At 43.2% G+C, this 18,909-nt stretch overlaps 1 protein-coding gene across 1 annotated transcript in view; it reads left to right on the forward strand.

Annotated features, from left to right (window-relative positions):
* spns2 (SPNS lysolipid transporter 2, sphingosine-1-phosphate) overlaps nucleotides 1–18,909 on the forward strand; it is a gene marked incomplete at its 5' end in the record, with an annotated part of 73,848 nt that overhangs the window by 50,174 nt on the left and 4,765 nt on the right. Inside the window, 8 exons of the mRNA XM_080040740.1 lie at nucleotides 92–158; nucleotides 2,658–2,800; nucleotides 3,894–4,046; nucleotides 4,642–4,831; nucleotides 7,735–7,800; nucleotides 8,284–8,382; nucleotides 12,405–12,568; nucleotides 16,349–16,396. Of these exons, the coding sequence (XP_079896866.1) occupies nucleotides 92–158; nucleotides 2,658–2,800; nucleotides 3,894–4,046; nucleotides 4,642–4,831; nucleotides 7,735–7,800; nucleotides 8,284–8,382; nucleotides 12,405–12,568; nucleotides 16,349–16,391 (925 nt within the window). The 3' untranslated portion in view covers nucleotides 16,392–16,396. The remainder of the gene's footprint in view (nucleotides 1–91; nucleotides 159–2,657; nucleotides 2,801–3,893; nucleotides 4,047–4,641; nucleotides 4,832–7,734; nucleotides 7,801–8,283; nucleotides 8,383–12,404; nucleotides 12,569–16,348; nucleotides 16,397–18,909) is intronic.

Raw genomic sequence — 18,909 nt, forward strand, 5'->3', positions numbered from 1 at the left:
GTAACAGGCATTGGTTACCATTCAGGTCTGTAGGAATGTATGTAATGTTATTTGTGTTTCTAACATGCAGTCTTTCTGTCTCTGTGTGCAGCGGCTTGGGCTACATCCTGGGCTCCAGCGCTAAGGAGGCAGCAGGAGACTGGCACTGGGCGCTGAGGGTAAGGGGCTTCATCATCCACTAACACAAACACAAACATGCACGCACACACACACACACACACACACAGGCAGATGTAGAGTCCCTCCCATGGGGGTCTCGTGGGGTTGTTGTCATGGATCTAAGGTCAGTGGTGGCAGAAGCAGCGTGGACACACACACACACACACACACACACACACACACACACACACACACAGCTGGGCAGGCGGTCACAGGACAGACAGCTAAAGGCCATACAACTCGCAGACACGTCCACATCCATAGCAGCTCACCCTCCAGCCACCTACAGCACCCTTTCCAAAGAAAATGTGTCCAAACAACATCATTTTTAGGGTAGGTTCAGTATGACCTGACACAAAAAGCCCCAGAGGTGCCTTCAGCTCGATCGCTTTTGGTTAAAGGTTGTTTTCCGACCGTCAAATGAAATGTATCTGTAGGAAACTGTCCCACCATGATAGGGTACTGCTTCGAAAAACAAAATTCTTACTTGACTTGTTTTTTTTGCAGTAGCATACTTACCGCCCACTTAAGAGCAGACACGGGTGTTTAATCAGGCGCATAAATCACAGTTGTCATAGCACTTTACTGGGACATCCACTGAGCACTGCAGACAAAACCTTTAGAAAGTGAACCGCTCCATAAGACATACCAGCCGTAATGGAGAACACCAATGAAAGGTCTAACGGGAGTAGTCCGACCAGGCACACTTCAGGGTCAGCTTTTTAAAATCCCTTAACACAAATGATGGCCTGACTCCTGGTATGTATGGACCCAACAACATTTTAAAGGAAGGCATTAAACATGCTCACAGCATGGCGCGCTGGTGGAAGAGATTCCTGCACATGACAACTCACTCTGGGCTTCAGGAAACAGGATGTCCATTTCTTTTTCGCCTTGGTGGAGCATTAAGAAAAACACGCGCACGCACGCACACACACACACACACACACACACACACACACACACACACACACACACACACAAACAGTGGAGCAGTTTGTTCCATAAAGGCCACAATGGCATTCCAATAAACCACAATCTCAAAGCAGATAAATCACCGGTGGGGCATGCACAGGAAAACAAATAGCGAGACATGAAACGGGCGCTGTGCGGCGGCTGCTATCCTGCTTTTAAGGAAAAAACACTGCAGCACTTCCGCTTGTTTTTTGCCCCGACGTGTTCCAGCGACCTTCCCTTGTTTGGCCAAAATTTGTACGATAAGAACGAAGGGGGGAGGGGGGGATGCCTAGAAATGAGGCAGGCGAGACGGCAGTAGCTAGTTTGTTTGATTCCCAACCATCCTTACAGGAAATGTAAAATGGGCCCTGTGGGAGTCAAGGTCAAAGGGCACAGAGTCCTGGTGTCTTGTTGAATAATTGTGAGGGAACCTGAAAATAGCTATTAATTTTCTTTAAGATGTACTCACAGGCATAAGAATAGTATATTGTATTTATATAGCGCATTTCTAGAGACTCTCTTTACACACCTATACACACACACACACACACACACACACACACACACACACACACATTTCCCAGCACCGCAGTACTTTTGCATATGGATGAGCTATGAAATATGATGTGATGAATCTCCCATGACAGATGGAATTGGTTGAGCTTAAGCAAGTAATTTGTATTACTGGAACAAATCCTCTCGTATACACATCCCATCCGGCCTTTTGTCTTTGTGTTCCACCCTGCACACACACACACACACACACACACACACACACACACACACACACACACACACACACACACACACACACATGCACACAGATAAACACACACACACACACACATGCACAAACATGCAACCTCACAACCCATAAAAGATTCAATTTAACACAATAGAAGCTGGGCACTTATGAGGTTTTTACCCCGGTGCAGGGCTCACAAAGCAGCTCTCAAAGTTGAAAAAAGCTCTTTTTAGAGTCTCGTATGCTTATACACACAGCACAGGAAAGCACACACACAGAAACACACACACACACACACACGCACAATCATGCAACTTCATAACCCATAAAAGATGATATTGAACACAATAGGACTTGACGGGCATTCATCCCGGTGCAGGGCTCTCAAAGCTGAAAAAAGACTCTTTTAGAGTTTTGTAAGCTTAAACACACAGGCAAGCCCACACACACATAAACACACACACACACACACACACACACACACATAAACACACACACTACAGTGTCGACAGAGTAAGCAGAGGGAATGTTCTCAGTTCCAGAGGGCTTGTATAGGATGTCAGGCATACCAGCAAACACAGTGACCGTCCATTCAGTCTGGTAAACACACTGTTCTTTGTCCCAGCATCTCATGTCAACCCCCCCCCCACACACACACACACACACACCCTCCTCCAGCTGCCCCCACTCTGAACACCATGTCAGTGTGATGCTCTGAACCTAGCTCTTTCTTCTCCCTAGGTCTCCCCAGTGTTAGTCAGTGTGATGTTCTGACCCAGCTCTTTCCTGTCCCTAGGTCTCCCCAGTCTTAGGCATCACTGCGGGGACCCTGATCCTGGTCTTCGTGCCAGAGCCAAAGAGAGGCATCGCAGACCAGATGGGAGGACGCATCAGGACCCGTACCTCCTGGCTCTGTGACATGAAGGCGCTGGCCAAGAAGTAAGGCCTCCCTCCCGTCCACGTTAGAGAATTAAAAAAAACCTGAGTTTTTTTAGTGTTTAAAATCTGCATGCTATTTTGGCGATTCTGATCCACAATCAAGTGCACAGCGGAAGTGACGTCACATCGACGGAGCCTCTGTATTAAAACAACCAGGGATGCGATAGATATCTGTATATCGTATAAGCCAGAGGCAAGATCAAGGCATGATGTAATGGTGATTTAAATAAGAAAAAAAGGTGTGTCCCAATTGTAGCATACTGCATGCTAACTGCATGCAGAGTAGAAATATGAAAGTATGAGATTTGGAACACATGCCAGCTTTTGGTGTCCCTGTTTGCCTCCAGATTGCTAAGAGCCATGCGCGCTAACGGTTTAGTTTAGACTTGTTGAATGACGGGCAAGCCTTATATACATTTATATACATATATATCTTTTTATATAGGCACAGAAATGTCAACACCAGACACAGTAAACAAATAAGTCGCTCATCGCCACTTATGCAATACAGCTGAACTGTGACAGAGCTTTGCATTCATCACACTGTAGGCCCCTTGTTAAAATATGACCTGTGGGCTTCATTTCTTTAAAGAATGTTATGACATGACTGCAGTATATAGCTACTGTAAAGTAGCCAATGCAGATTTTATGGGAACTATTTTAAGGAGAGGTACCACATATATTCATCCCTAGCTTCCCGCGGGACTTTAAGCTGTACACAGTCTCCCACATTCACCACCTATGGAAACATGCAAAGTGTTAAAGGGGGTGTTATTTCAGTCCCCTACATAAAACTGTCAGCCTGGAACTGCATAACATTTCACTTTACTTTACCATTTAGCACCAGAGCTGCTTTTTTCAAATTCTCATTTTCTCACCTTTGATGAGACACCCACCAGTCTTGTCCAACCAGATGATCTCTGGAAGTCCTTTTGTCTTCCTTTATTACGCCCTGTTAACAGATGAGATAGTGATGCCATCATTGAGATTGCGCGAGAGAAAAACAGTAGCTTGTTTTGTTTTTCTCCTTCAGTGAGGTAGATCAAGTCTGATTTCATGTGTGTGATCTTTGTGTGTTTTTCTTCGTGGCTAGCCGGAGCTACGTCTTCTCCTCCCTGGCGTCTGCGGCGGTGTCCTTTGCCACAGGAGCGTTTGGTATGTGGATCCCTGTGTACCTGGCCAGAGCACAGGTAGTGCAGAAGGCGGCAGAGCCATGTTCAAAAGCCACCTGCAGTAGCACAGACAGGTGAGGAGTCAACGTCTTAAGTGCAGGTTATGAATATAGCCCTTTGTATGCTGTGGCACTATATATATTTTTATCCCACCCCCCATGAGTCTCAGTCCTCTTCACAGCAGACCCGGGTTAGAATCCAGCCCGGGTCGTTCTCTGCATGTTATTCCTCTCTCTGCCCGATTTCATCTCTGTCTCTCTGCACAATTTTATTTAATTTTAATTTCTTTATTTTCTTTATTTAACCTCGAAAGATCAATTAAGGGGTGACCCTCTTTTTCAATTACGTTGAGTAAATGAACCCTTGAGAATGCAAAAAAAATATCTTAAAAAATAAATAAAAAATACATAAAATACTTTTAAAATCAGATCATTTTGTATTTGTACTCAAGTGATATTGTAATAGGTGACTTGTAACTTGTAACAGAGTCATTTTTCTCTCTGCTCTACTCTTACTCAAGTATGGTTTTCAGCTACTCTTCACACCACTGCTCATGCAATTTGTCTTAATGTACATGTCCTAGCTAAAGCGTTGGCGGTTACATGCCCTTTACAGCACTGTATAAATGATCTGAATTTAAGCGTTGGGTTTTCCACTTCCCTTGTGCAGCCTGATCTTTGGGACAATCACCTGTGTGACGGGGCTGTTGGGTGTGCTGATCGGGGCAGCCACCACGCGCCTGTGCAGGCAGAAGACAGAGCGCGCCGACCCCCTGGTGTGTGCTGTCAGCATGCTGGGCTCGGCCATATTCATCTGCCTCATCTTCGTGGTGGCCAAGAAGAGCATCGTAGGAGCTTATGTAAGAGTGCATTCTGTCCCAGATGCAATGTATTGTGCTGGTGATCATGTGTGTCATTTGGAGGAGATAGTGTAATAGCGAATTGGGAGTCTTACACCAGTATACACCAAGAGGCTAGAGTTTCCAAGAGGAGAATCCTGGCTTTATTCAGGCAAATGATAAAACCAGGGGGACATTTCTGCAACGGGTTCCCAAAAGTCCCCAAATGACACATTCAGTTTCAAGTCTCTTTATACAATCTTGACACACTGTAACACTCCACACACACACACACACACCACAATTACTCTCTGTTCATTGGTCAGCACACTTTGTCAGTGTGACCATTAGTTTGGCTAGTTGGGGTCCAATGGTACATCAACTCTTGGCTACGTTTGTTTACTTACCGTTTCTATTTACTTTCCATCTAACTGCTAATTCTTTATCTAATGTCAGCTTGCTCTCTTAGTTTGACTTTTCTATGTACAGAATATGACAGAATTAATATCATAAGTCAATATGAAGGTATTTTCAACGCTAAACTAATTTTAGCCACTACAATAGCAAACATCTGAAAAGAGGTACAGGTATTTTTAACTACGTTTTATGATAATTATGAACATCTATTTTCAATCAGATTGTTTTAAAAGCTAATGGAGAAAACCCAACCGTAGGAGCTTAAAAGTCACTTCTCTGGACTGTTTTGCATACATTGTGTCTGCAGCAAAGGAAATGTCCCCTTTGACAAATACATACATTAGCTTGTAATGAATTAGCCTTAGGGGGCTAATAAATTAAAAAGGGAAAGTCTAGTTAACCAATCTGGTAAGAGGGCTTAGTTAAATCTCATAAGGGTGTGGTGAATGTTTCAATGAGGAATACAGCCAGTTAGAGGACACTTAACTGGATGCCAGTTCCACTCTTATGCCCAGAGGCAGTGAGTGAGTGGGTGTGTATCCATGCATAATGAATAGACTTTATTGCAGGTTAGATTGAGATGCCTAAGGAGTTGCTGCAGGTAGCTGAGGTGAGCACACCTTATCTGGGCAACAAAAAAAAGTTAAGACTCTCTCAGGCTAACATGCTTGTTGTGTGTCTAATTGCCCTAATAAGAAGCAGGAAAGGGTGCAACTGAACAAAGCAGTGCCCTGAAACAATGCAATCTGGCCTGTTGGACTCACCAGGCGAACACATTTCTCAATCTTATCACAGACAAAGGAAAAAGGAACTGACTCTCAACAAGTAAGGGCGGTATGAACGCTGGAAAAGCTGCAAGCGATTGGAAAGTATTTTCCCATGCGTGTTAAGGGAACATAACAAACAGGGCTTCCGTATCCTAAGTATGTGACCTTGGCTGGTCTGTGGCGTGTCTGGCCTCTGACTTTGTCCCTGCCTTTATTTTAACAGTGTATGGAAGGTGTGTTTTGGACGTATCAAGGGGGTTTAAGTCACAAGATTAGAAAAATCGCTGCTTTTATAAACTACAATAACACGCCGATTCAATTGAATGAGATAATAATGAGAGTAGAATAACAACTTTCAGTAAACGCTCCGTGCTCCATAGAATTCAGCTTGGCAAACATGTTAGTTCCTCAATGACTAATAATGACTTGTGTAAGCGGGGAATGTGATTCAATTAGTCCACATGTATATAAACTTCCGATGAGGTCTAAGGCGCACATTCATCAGGTGTCTTGACAGAGGCGTGACTCAAGCCCATTAGACTTGAGGTGCATAAGTATCCACATTAATTACACACCATAACAGATCTGTCCAACTCCATGTTTAGACAAATGCTGCATGACAGATAGGACTTGAACCAGAGTGACACCAGATCTCTATCTATGCGGGCGGGTTTATGCTCTCAAATGGGCTGTATCGCACCAAAGAAGTATTATGTAGGCAGGTGTTGAAAAAAACAGCGGTCTTTACATCTACCATGTGACCTCAATTGGTCACAGTCTACTCTAATATTAAATCATCATACGGTAGGGCCAGCAGTTGTAAGTGATCAGCTCAGGTTTCATGGTGAAGTGCTGACAGATGTGTCATATTATAAGGCGTGACGTGGCTGTAACGATCTGTCCAGGGCCCATCATCCACCCCTGGCAGCAGCTGTTGTCTGGACACAAACACCCAGGCTAATCTCATGGCCAGCCCAGGCAGGGTGCTTCTCTCTCTGCTAAGAAGCAATGTGTTGGACACGGTGTCTGGTTGTCTGTACTGTAGCGTGGGTCAGGCACACTGGCAGAATGGGTTATTCCCCACCAGGAAACACACATGGACCGGCCGTGTTAAGAGCGTGCCAGACTTTTAAAAAAAACAGCCAGTACACATACACCACATTCCCCTGCAATCGAATCCCTCTGTTTTTAAGGAAAGTGACCAAATAACAACACCAGCTGTTACCAACCAATGTACATGTACATACAGTAGCCTACATGCACATGTAGTAGTACACTGTATGTCAACTGCACTCTCTATGTTATTTCAAAGTGAACATCTTTCGGCCCCACCCATTCAGAAGTTTGACATACATTTCCAATCTTGCAGCTGGATCTAAAGTTAGGAAGTGTTCAAAATGTTTCCACAGTGCATAGGCGGTTTTGACGAGAATAAACAACCCTTATCATCCCGTGCTGTTTTTCAGCGCGTACTACAGGCTAAATACTGGCTCAGCCCAACCAAAATGAAGGCCTGCGCCTCCACGTATAATTGGACCACATCATAATAACATGTTTTTAAACCGCAGTAACCAAAGCACTTTTGTGCAGCAGCGGATTCCCACACACGGGGGGGGGGGGGGGGCAATGCCCTGCAACCTCCTCTTTAGGCTTCAAGCCCGGTTAGCAGTCTTTTGTGCAGTGGAAATCTAAATTAGCAACGCTAAATTGATTATTTTTTTCTTCTTCTTCTCTATGTAGGTTTGCATCTTCATAGGGGAGACGCTGCTTTTCCTGAACTGGGCCATAACAGCGGACATTTTAATGGTAAGTACTGAGTAACCTATACTTATCCACTGGGTCACTGGAAATTCCTCTACAACAAACTACACTGAAGGGCAGTCATTAAATTAGAGTTTGGTGTTGTGAAATGTATGAGTGGATTCGGACGTCGTTGGTTATAGTTTTGGGTGGGGGTGATAATTACAATCACATCGCTGATGGAATCAAATGGGGGAAGTGGGGTATGGGGGGGGGGTTGGTTGTCTGATGGAGGTTTTGGTATCTAAAAGTGAAAAAAAAGATTGAGCGGGCCAAATGAAAATGAGATTTTCAGTAAACTCCTTCATTTGTATTTAGGATTAAGACTGTGAACAGTATGAAGACACACACACACACACACACACACACACACACACACACACACACATACTGAAAAAATGTAAAAGTAAGGAAAACTCAAACTTTCAGTATATTTTTGAGTTTTGAGGCCAACTCTAAGCATGCTCCCCTCTCTGTGTCTCTTTGCAGTTTGTGGTTATCCCCACGCGGAGAGCTACGGCCGTGGCCTTCCAGAGCTTCACCTCTCATCTGCTGGGTGACGCGGGCAGTCCGTACCTCATCGGCCTGGTAAGACTCTCCACAAGCAGTGTGTTCTGTGTGGGGATCAGGGTGTTGAGTGAGGGGGATACATTTAAGATTTACCCCAGGTCGTAAATCCCAGCTTCAAGATTACTGCTTCAGCATGTGTGTGTGTGTGTGTGTGTGTGTGTGTGTGTGTGTGTGTGTGTGTGTGTGTGTGTGTGTGTGTGTGTGTGTGTGTGTGTGTGTGTGTGTGTGTGAGCGGCCCCGTTCATAACACCTGATGTATTCAGATGCAGGTTGAGCTTTGGTGTTAAGTGGGCCAGTCGCAAAGTGGGGAACAAGAGAAGCTTTTAGCGCAAAGTCTCAGGAGGGCTGCTGAACACAGTTGTGATTTTAACCCACGCTTTTTCGGGACGTTTTCTAGTGAGTCCCTGGGTTTTCCAGGAGGGGGGCCGCTGTTACTGTGTTTGATTGGTCAAGAGATGAGTGAGTGCTTCTAACGGGGAAGCTAGGCCACAGCCAAGGTCACCCCCTACAGTGCACCCCCCACCCACCTACCCAAACATCCAAACTCAAATGCAATGGAGTGTGAAAAGTGATCCACCTCAGACTATTAAGCAGCATTCTTTTCATTCCAAATAGAGAGTGAGCATTTCCCAAGTTAAATAGTAACTCTGTGAAAGTACACATTCTGTATTCTTTATTTGTGTGTGCATCAAGCAAGAAAAAATAGCACTCTCTTGCTTTTAAAAACATGCTGCAGAGACATCACGGCCGTACAGCATATTACAATCTACACATTTTTTACACATTATTTTTTTTCACCTTTATTTATACAGGTATATCCCATTGAGTCCGAAGACTCAATTTCAAGGGAGACCTGTTCCCATTTACACACACATTCATACACCGATAGCAGGCTAACTATCGACATTCACACGAGGCAATGTGGGTGAAGTGTCTTGCCCAAGGACACAACAACTATGGCAAAGGTGGCAGGGCGGGGATCGAACCTCCAACCCTTTGATCATCGGCCGACCCGCTCTACCAGCTGAGCCACAGTCGCCCAACATCATAGATCTTATTAGTATAAATTATGTTTGGTGAACTTTGGTGCCAGTAAATGGCTAGGAGAGAAAAGAGACAGCCTTGTGTTGCATTCATACCAAACTCCCTATTAACCGCCATGAAGTACTTTGTGAATCAGTCTGGTTCCCTTTTTTTCTGGTGATGTAAAAATGTGCAATCAGACCTGAAAGAATAGTCAATGCATTATTCAATCAATCCACAGTAAAATAATAAACAGCAATTCAAGTCATTTAGGATTAACAATCAATGTAAAGATGTCACCTGGGCATGCTTCACTGTTTATGACATTTCATTGACTCAACAGTTGGATACAATAGTTGAAAAATATTAAAAAAAAAAAAAATCTTTCTCCCTGTATATGTGTGTTTGTTGTTCCAAAAAAATTAAAAATTAAAATAAAAATGTTTAATTGATAATGATGAAGATTTTTTTTAAATGTTTAGCTCTAAGGGAACCCTTATAACCTTCCAACCAACGTAATATATGGAAAGGGGAGGCTATCCAATACAATTGCTCCGGCCACATCCAAGCAATCTTCAAATATCAGACTGTTGCAGCCCACACACACAAACACACCCTACCAGTCACCCCAGACGTGTCCCCACAGTCACCCATCCTATCCCAGCCTCCGAGCCACCAATGTCCGGGCATTTCTCACTCTACCTCAAAACCCCCGACCAAACACAGGCTCCCATTGCGTCAGTGCTCCCTGCCTCGGTCCCTGGGCTGAGGTTTAGCATGCCGGTGTGATGGAGGCCTTGTGACGCACTCTCCGAGCAGAGGGCAGATACATGGGCGCACATGACGACTGGGCGCAAATCCTGGAGAATGAGCACAAGAAGAGAATCTCCGGAAAAAACAGTCTGCTTTTTATTGCTAAGGAGGAAAGTGAGAGAATGAGTCATACGTCCTTTTGGGGATGACAGTTGGGTTTTGACATGTGGTACTGTGAACCAAACACACTTACAGATGATAAACTCAATTTGACAAACCAAATGCCACACAACGACCACTTCCTGCTGTGTAAAAAAAACCTACATTTAACTGAGAATAGTTCTTGCTTAACCAAGCATTAACTAACCATTAATAACTAAGTATTAGCAAAGTTGTATTGCTATACGCATTAACTAACTGTTAATAGCCTAAACTAAGCATGAACTAACAGTTCATTAATGTACCCTTATCGTAAAGTGATACCAAACATTATTCTGTACATCTGAGCTTCTTCCTGCGTTAGAGAGCCAAGATCCCCCTTCCATCAGCACGTAGACCAAGGCAGTTGTCACATTGGAATCCCCCCATGGGACACACATAATGGACTTAAAACTGTATGAGCCTGGCACTGGCCGCAGGCAGAGTGGGTGGCAGGGGAAACAATCTCGCTGCAATCTCCCAAGAAAATGCCTTATCCAAACTGGATAATTAGACATGTAGCAGCAGTGTATTTTAAGCTAAGCTGCTGTGCTGTTCAAGTCGCAGACGATTTGCTGTACCTGACCTGAAAAAAGAGCTTTTCACATGCAGGCCACACACACAGCTGCTGGACCTAGGCCCCAGATTTGGTCTAAAAACACGTGTATTCTATTCTATTAATTTCCTTCCAACATCCTTTATTTCCCTGATGGCTCCCCACGGTGTGGGCACGTACCCTGAACATATGAACACCTACTGAACACACACACACACTCAGACATCCTCCTGTCAGCACTTCCCCTGCTCCCTCCACCTAGACAATCTCATTTATGCTGACGCTAACATAGAATCAATGTGCTTGTGGCAGGGTGACCTATGGCGGCTCACACTCACTACACACGCAGTCTCTCTCTCTCTGCTACTCACATCCACACAATCTGCTAAAAGCTAAACCATCGGCAGCCTCCTCTTCATCACCATTGTCAGTGCAGTGTTCGAGGCACGTTTGGGGGCTGCCTAGTGAGGGACACAGGCAGACAGAATTACCCAGTGTTCCAATACCCAAACTATCATAGTATTTAGTATACCAGAAAAAGATTTAGGATGTCCAAATACATGTATGTCAAATACTGTAAAAAAATACCAGGATGCCCTTATTCGTCCAATGGCATTTTGCAGGACGGGAACCAGCATGCTTTAGTTTGTAGTATAGTAAAAAGAAAAAGTTTAGGATTTGGAACGCAGAAATGGTCCCTCCACACAGCCAGGGTCCTCCCAATCCAATTGAAGACTTTTTTTTAGACCTTTTCTTACCACTTAGAATGAAATGTAATGTGAACTGCACTCTCACAAAAGTGTATTATTGATATTTATGTTACTTACGCTAGGCATTTTGTACACAAATGGATCCATGGAAGATTTGCCGCCTCAAACAATGACATTGGCGTGTGTAGGAGGAAGGGGGCTGGACTTGTGTGTGTGCAGGAAAGCACTACGGATTGGCTTACTTTCCATTTTTGGCTTTGAAAATGCACATGCATACAGTCAAAATCTCAAAAATATCATTCTATACGATTTCCTCCTTTAATATCTGACCCTTCTTCTAAGGCAATATGAGCCACTATAGCTTTAAAACCCTGCTTTGCTTAAAACAAAGAACAGGGTTTCACAGATCATACTATGTGTTGCTATGATGAAGCATGCAGTCAGAACTCACTCTGGTAAAGCATTCAGTGAGAGTGTTTGAGCAGCATGGTGTCATGCAGTGTGTCATAGCTATAGTTGTATATTAGTTATTTATAGGATATAAGAGCTTAATATGCTGGATGATTAGTCTGAATAAAATCTCTCTCCTCTCTCTGTTTCTTTGTGTGTGTGTGTGTGTGTGTGTGTGTGTGTGTGTGTGTGTGTGTGTGTGTGTGTGTGTGTGTGTGTGTGTGTGTGTGTGTGTGTGTGTGCATGTGTGTGTGTGTGTGTGTGTGTGTGTGTGTGTGTGTGTGTGTGTGTGTGTGTGTGTGTGTGTGTGCGTATGCGTGTGTGTGCGCGTGTGTGTGTGCGGCCTGCAGATCTCTGACACCCTCCAGAAGAGCTACGCTACGTCAGCGCTATGGCGGTTCCTGAGTCTGGGCTATGCGCTCATGCTCTGTCCATTCATCATAGTGCTGGGGGGCATGTTCTTCCTGGCCACCGCACTCTTTTTCCTGGACGACAGGGAGAAAGCCGACAAACAGTAAGTGACTCAGGGCATTGTTTCAGAGAACTCATCATTACTTCATTGGTTCTTTTAGTGGTCCATTCTTTAAATATTGAATAGAGTACCTGAGATGACTGGCACTCAAACACAGCACCTCAGTGCAAGAGGCTGAAGGTGTGGTAGCCACAATATTAGTTTTATTCCGTGGGGGCAATGAACACAAAAAGGTTAGGGGATTTTTTTTTTTTCTGAACAGTGCTTTGCTCTTAAAAGGATGAGTCAGCGATCCTGGAGAACGCTTGTTGTCAAAATCAGTTCATGTCAAACGCAGGGAATATCTCCTCATTGATCCGCAACTTGCCCAACTTCCAGTGTTAACACTCAGCCTATAGGCTCTGTTAATGGGCGTTTTGCTAGCTACAGTGGGCCCAACAAAACACTTTGTTTACATACCAGTTTACAGAGCCTAGGCTGTGTATTAAACTGGATAACTGACTCCACCATTAACACTCCAAAGCGTGTCACTTGCCCTGTCACGCCAACAAGCGTGCCAACCCTGCAAGACTGAGGAAGACCCAAGAGCCAATAGAAAGTCTCCGTCAGCTAAAAAGTGCCCCGGAGCTGACACAAGCTGTTCTTGCCATCAATTTGTTAATGTGCGTGCTTATAATTTCACTCTAAACCAGCCCCCACTTTTATTGGTGCATTCATATTTTCCTCTTTCAAACGCGTTGAAAGACGTGAACCCATAAAGGAAAGTAAAGCTGCTCATTGGCCTTAAAAGGCTAAAACAAACAGGCTAACCTATTTCAGATGGCCAGACATGACTAGTTGTTTCTTTTCGGACCTATTTTTTCCTGCTTTGTTTTATCACATTGCCTTTTGCTCCCCTGGTGCCAGCACTCTCAAGAAAAATGACTTCCTTCCTGTTTGAAGATGAGGGACAATTTTAGACAGGATGGCAAGTCTGATGTCTGACGTCTGTCTGCAAAAAATGGCCTTGTGCTCGCCCTGAGGAGTTGGTTAGCTGGTTGTTTCCCACGCCGAAACCGTCTCATAGAGAGAGATGTGAGAGATTTGAGCACGCCTCGCCCCAGAATGAGCCAGTTTGTAATCATAGCCTACTGCGGAAGAAAAACTTTACATTTGCAAAAAAGAAAAGGGAATGCGGAAGCTGTCAACTCTCCCGTGTCAGTGGATTTACTGCACTTTGTAATCCCAGGGTTCAAGCTATACCATTCCAAGCAGCGTTAATATTTCCTCTGTGTAATGTTAACATACAATATCAAAGGGTGGGGGTCTTTGCAAAGGCACCACACTATAAGGCTGGATGAGGCTTCTGTTGGGCCTAGTCCAAAGAAAGAAGGAAAAAAAGGGGGATAAAAGCAGAACAATGCCCTAAAAGAGAAGTCACACTCTCGACAGTGGTGCCAGTAATAGATAGTAGTTTGTGGTCCCAACAATGTGGTTGAAGTTATCTAACCACATTATTACACAGTGTGGGCAGATGGCACAAGTTCACTCAGACTACATCTAACCACAAACCCCTTGACTTTCACACAACACGCTGTAGGGCAACGCTAATAGAGCAACAGATGGGGTTAAAAACACACTCCCATCTAAACCACAGGCAATGGAAGATTGTTCCTGTATGTCCCTCCGCACTATTATGATCCTTAACATATAGTAGTTTAAGACTGCATTAATACCTGGTAATACACATCATGTCTGCAGTCATAAATGATTATAGAATGCTTTCTCAAACTACATTGATCTATTTTCATTACATTTAGAATGCACTTAATTAAAGGAGTAGTTCAACATTTTGAATTATTTTGTTTTTTTGCCTCACTCTCTAGCTTGTAAAGGCAACATAAACCGTTCCTGTTACTGTGCATGCATTTTTGATATAGAAAATGTGTAAAGGTCTCTCATCCAGGTTAGCTTAGCTCAACCACTGCTAGTCAAGGGGAGCAGGTCAAAAGATCAACTTTACAACATCACCAAACGCTCCTGTGTGCTTGTTGGGACGTGTTTGTTTACCACAGTATGTTGCGCTCTATACTTTTACACCTAATTGCCCATTTATATCTCAAAAGAAGCACGCACAGTTACAGGAACGGTTTCTGTCGCCTTTTCTTGAAGTAGCTAAAAAAAAAGGATTTTGAACTTTTCCTTTAATATCAAATCCATTGTTCTTATTAGATACAGAGGATAACTGTCGGGTGAGAATAGTCCATCACATACCTCACATAGTATTCTGTATGAAAGGCCTCTATAGAAGTGTACTGATTCGTACTGAAGAAAAAAACCTCAAAGCTCTTATGTAACAAGCTGCCCCACTGGGACCAAAGAGAGATGACAACATCCACAACTTTATACAACTCGGATTGTTTCATGACTGTGCTATTTATAGATTCCATTCACGCTATGAAGCCCCCGTTTTATAAATTCCCTCTGACTTTACACAGCACTTTGCTACTAGTTTTCTTTCCTTTGAGAGTGTGTCCTCAGATACACAGTGCTATTTATAAGAGGCGCGGAGCCGTGCGAGTTAGTCACTGGAGCGCGCTTTTCTTTTTCTATTTCCAGCCTTAAAGAGCGCTTTATTATTTCTAGGTTGTTAGCTTTTTTTGGCTTGCAGGGTTGCCATTTATAGCTCAGGTTCAGTGGATCCCCCCCACCCCCCCTCCCCCACACACACAGTCCACATTTACACTGTGTGCAAGAGAAGTGTCTCATCTGCCATGCCAGTGTGCCTTGGCAGTACAGATTGAGTGTGTGTGGGGTCATGGCTGCCTGAGCACTGCAGCCCCGGAGGATCAAAGAGACACTTAGTGCTGATTGAAAGACAGACGTGGACAGATGGCATGGCATGAGGGAAGTTGGGGAAAAACTGGTGGCAAAGGCAAACAATAAATGTTGAATGTGATTTGAGGAGTTTGTACGTCTGAAACTCTTTTGTGTATCCCTTAAAGCTTGACCGTATGCAACATTTTCTTTTTGTTCATGTACTTTGTTGGACGAAGTGTTCAACGTACAATTCGAGTAATGCCAACATGGTAGATGTCTCCATTTAAAAAGAACAGTTTCTCAAAACAAATCTTGTTAACAGAGATCCCGAAAATAAAATTAAATAAAATAAAAGAGCTTTTAGACTATGCAACATTTTAATGAAAAAATGAATTAGAGTCACACAAAAGTAATCCAAAGGGATTGGCAGCATGAAATAGCTGGGTGGAGCTAAGTCTTTATACAAAACACAACCAGCAAATGCTATTATGTAAAATACACCCATGGTGTGTGGGGGGGGGGGCTGTGAAGATAATCACATCACCACACATTCTAGTGAGGCAGAACTGATCATTGAGAGGGAATATTTTTGTGTGATCATTTCTTTGAAAGTATGAGAAAAAAAGAACCCTCTCTCTTTTTCTCCACCTCCACCACATTTCAGAAAACCTGTGTTCAAAAACCCCAGTCAGGTTTCTCTCTACCAAACTTAGCACCGCCTCCCACCTGTAATCAGCACACCCCCAGATACCCCTTACTGCCAGTTAGATTCAGGGACAATCAAAGCAGAATGGGCTTTTTTTTGCAAGGTGGGGCTTAAAGAGACGGGCTCTAAATCGGAGCGTTTCAGACAGAGGCTGAAACGAGGAGATTCAGCAATGGCACTGTGTGAGAAATGACAAGTGTTTTTTTTCACTACACCATGAAAAGCAGTTTCTAGTAGAAACCGATACCACAATATTTAACCTGAAAATGAGCATCATATGTGACCTTCAACCCCTGTATCTCTCCCTCTCTCCTCAGGTTGAGCCAGATAACGCGACCTCCCTCCACAGTCAAGGTATGAACCAGGTAAAATGCCTTTTTCTCCCTAAAGATGCTTTTACACTTTGAAGTGCTTTTCCCTTGGGTGATCTAAGAGTAGTTCAAGTGGTTGATAACAAAGAGACAGTCTTGGGACATTAACATTTACAGGGGCCATCTTTTTCATTACCTAGTGAGCATCATTTAGCGCTCCTATCACAAGATTTTTTCATGATGTAAAAAGACACTTTGACCCAAGGCTATCCAGAGCTTTATGGACAGTGTACAAGGCTGGAGGTGATAAGCCTGATCATACACAAATGATTGATCTGTGCTCCGCTTCCCATTCTACTCTAGGGAGTGTGGCGGTGCGCTCCTTTAGACTTGTGGTTTGTTTGACCAACTATCTGGCATCTTATCAAGACTGGAGCTGCCTTCCCTCCTTCCTGCCTTTTATCACACTCACACACATGGTGCAAGAACCTCTGTAATTATTAACTAAAGCAAAGAAAAACACACACAATAACTGGCAGCAGTCCAGCTCACTGTAGGACAATGGGCAGCTACCGTACTGTATAGTCGCTGGGTAGAAGAATAACAAGATTAAACTCTGACTCACTGATTGGACAAGGGGACAAGGAATCTGTTGTGACTTCTTTGTGAAAGGTTATCACGTTGAGCCAAAAGTTCAAGGTGTAAGCCCTCTCCTAATCATTCCCTTGTAACCCTCTCATGGATTTATTACTTCTTCAAACATTTGTCAAAATACAAAAAAGGTCATGAATGTGGTATATTATCACCACCTCCTTATACTGCTCCGTGTGTTCAGTGTGTGTGTGTGTTTGTGTGTGTGTGTGTGTGTGTGTGTGTGTGTGTGTGTGTGTGTGTGTGTGTGTGTGTGTGTGTGTGTGTGTGTGTGTGTGTGTGTGTGTGTGTGTGTGTGTGTGCGTGTGTGTGTGTGTGTGTGTGTGTGTGTGTGTGTGTGTGTGTGTGTGTGTTGTGTGTGTGTGTGTGTGTCTTCAGTGTGAAATGCAGAAGGTCAGACAAAGAGTGAGGACTGTTTGACATAACAAATCACTTTTCTTAGAAATGTTATGGAAGCTTTTTCCTGAAAAATTCCTAATGAGTTTCTTTCTATGTTCACGAGGAATAAACAAGTTATATCATAACTTGCCCACAAGTGCTCTGATTGGAGCTTTTCATGATAAAATGGCAGCGACTTGTGAAAACCGGGAAATTGAGGTTTTGTAGGATTTCTGACTGAATGGTTAGAGTGAGGATAGATAGATAGATAGATAGATAGATAGATAGATAGATAGATAGATAGATAGATAGATAGATAGATAGATAGATAGATAGATAGATAAATAGATAGATAGATAGATAGATAGATAGATAGATAGATAGATAGATAGATAGATAGATAGATAGATAGATAGATAGATAGATAGATAGATAGATAGATAGATAGATAGATAGATAGATAGATAGATAGATAGATAGATAGATAGATAGATAGATAGATAGATAGATAGATAGATAGATAGATAGATAGATAGATAGATAGATAGATAGGTTAGAGTGTGATGATGTGCCAGTTGCATCTCCCTGCAGTATTTGATGATGGCAACACTCTATTTGGTGTGAAAACTGTAAGAAGGTGCAACGTCCTGCAAGCGGATGACAGGATGAGAACCATTGCAATACAAAAAGCCTTTATACCATTCATGATTATTTTCTCACTCATTCATGTCTCCTTTCTAGATTTGATTGTGCCGTCCAGACCACCATTACATTGCGTTCCGAATCGCATACTTTCTACTATTTAGTATGGTAGAAAAAAGATTTAGTATGTCCCGATTCTTGTGGCCAGATTTAGGATGGTTAGAAATATCGGATGTCTACTACATCCGGCCAAGATTTTTAGTGTTGAAAACAGCATCCTCTTTGGGCGATTCTGACCCATAATCCAGTGCGAACCTGAAGTGACGTCACATCGACGCAGCCTCCATATGAAAACAAACAGGGATGCGCCGGATATAAAAGCAAGAGGCAAGATCAAGGCGCAATGTTATGATGAAATAAATAAGTAAAAGTATGTCCCAATAGTATGCCTACTGCATCCTAACTAGATTCTTTTTATCGTTGGATGTAGTATGTAGAATAGAAAAAAGAATGCGATTTGGTATCCATTTTCCATTAGAATAAAGAATGTAGTTTTAGGGACATCCTGTTACGACCATTTTGAAAAAGTTTAGAAATGAAAGCAAACAATAATAGTCGTAATAAAAGTAATAATTCCGAATTATATATCGATGGGAATTATGTCATACAAATTGATTTGCATTGTACACACACCAATCAATGGCAATGGTTGTCCTAAAGAGACAATCTGAAAAGTTGAGAAAATATCAAGAATAATATGATTTGAAGTCAATGGGCTTAATGATATGCAAATTCACCAAAGTATGGTCTTTAACTGTAAGGACTGCAATGCCCTTACCGTTGGCAGGGGTGACATTTGCACTTACAGCTAATGACAGGTGACATGAAAGACTCCC

The sequence above is a fragment of the Ammodytes marinus genome (assembly GCF_949987685.1).
Source record: "Ammodytes marinus genome assembly, chromosome: 14".
Taxonomy (NCBI): domain Eukaryota; kingdom Metazoa; phylum Chordata; class Actinopteri; order Uranoscopiformes; family Ammodytidae; genus Ammodytes; species Ammodytes marinus.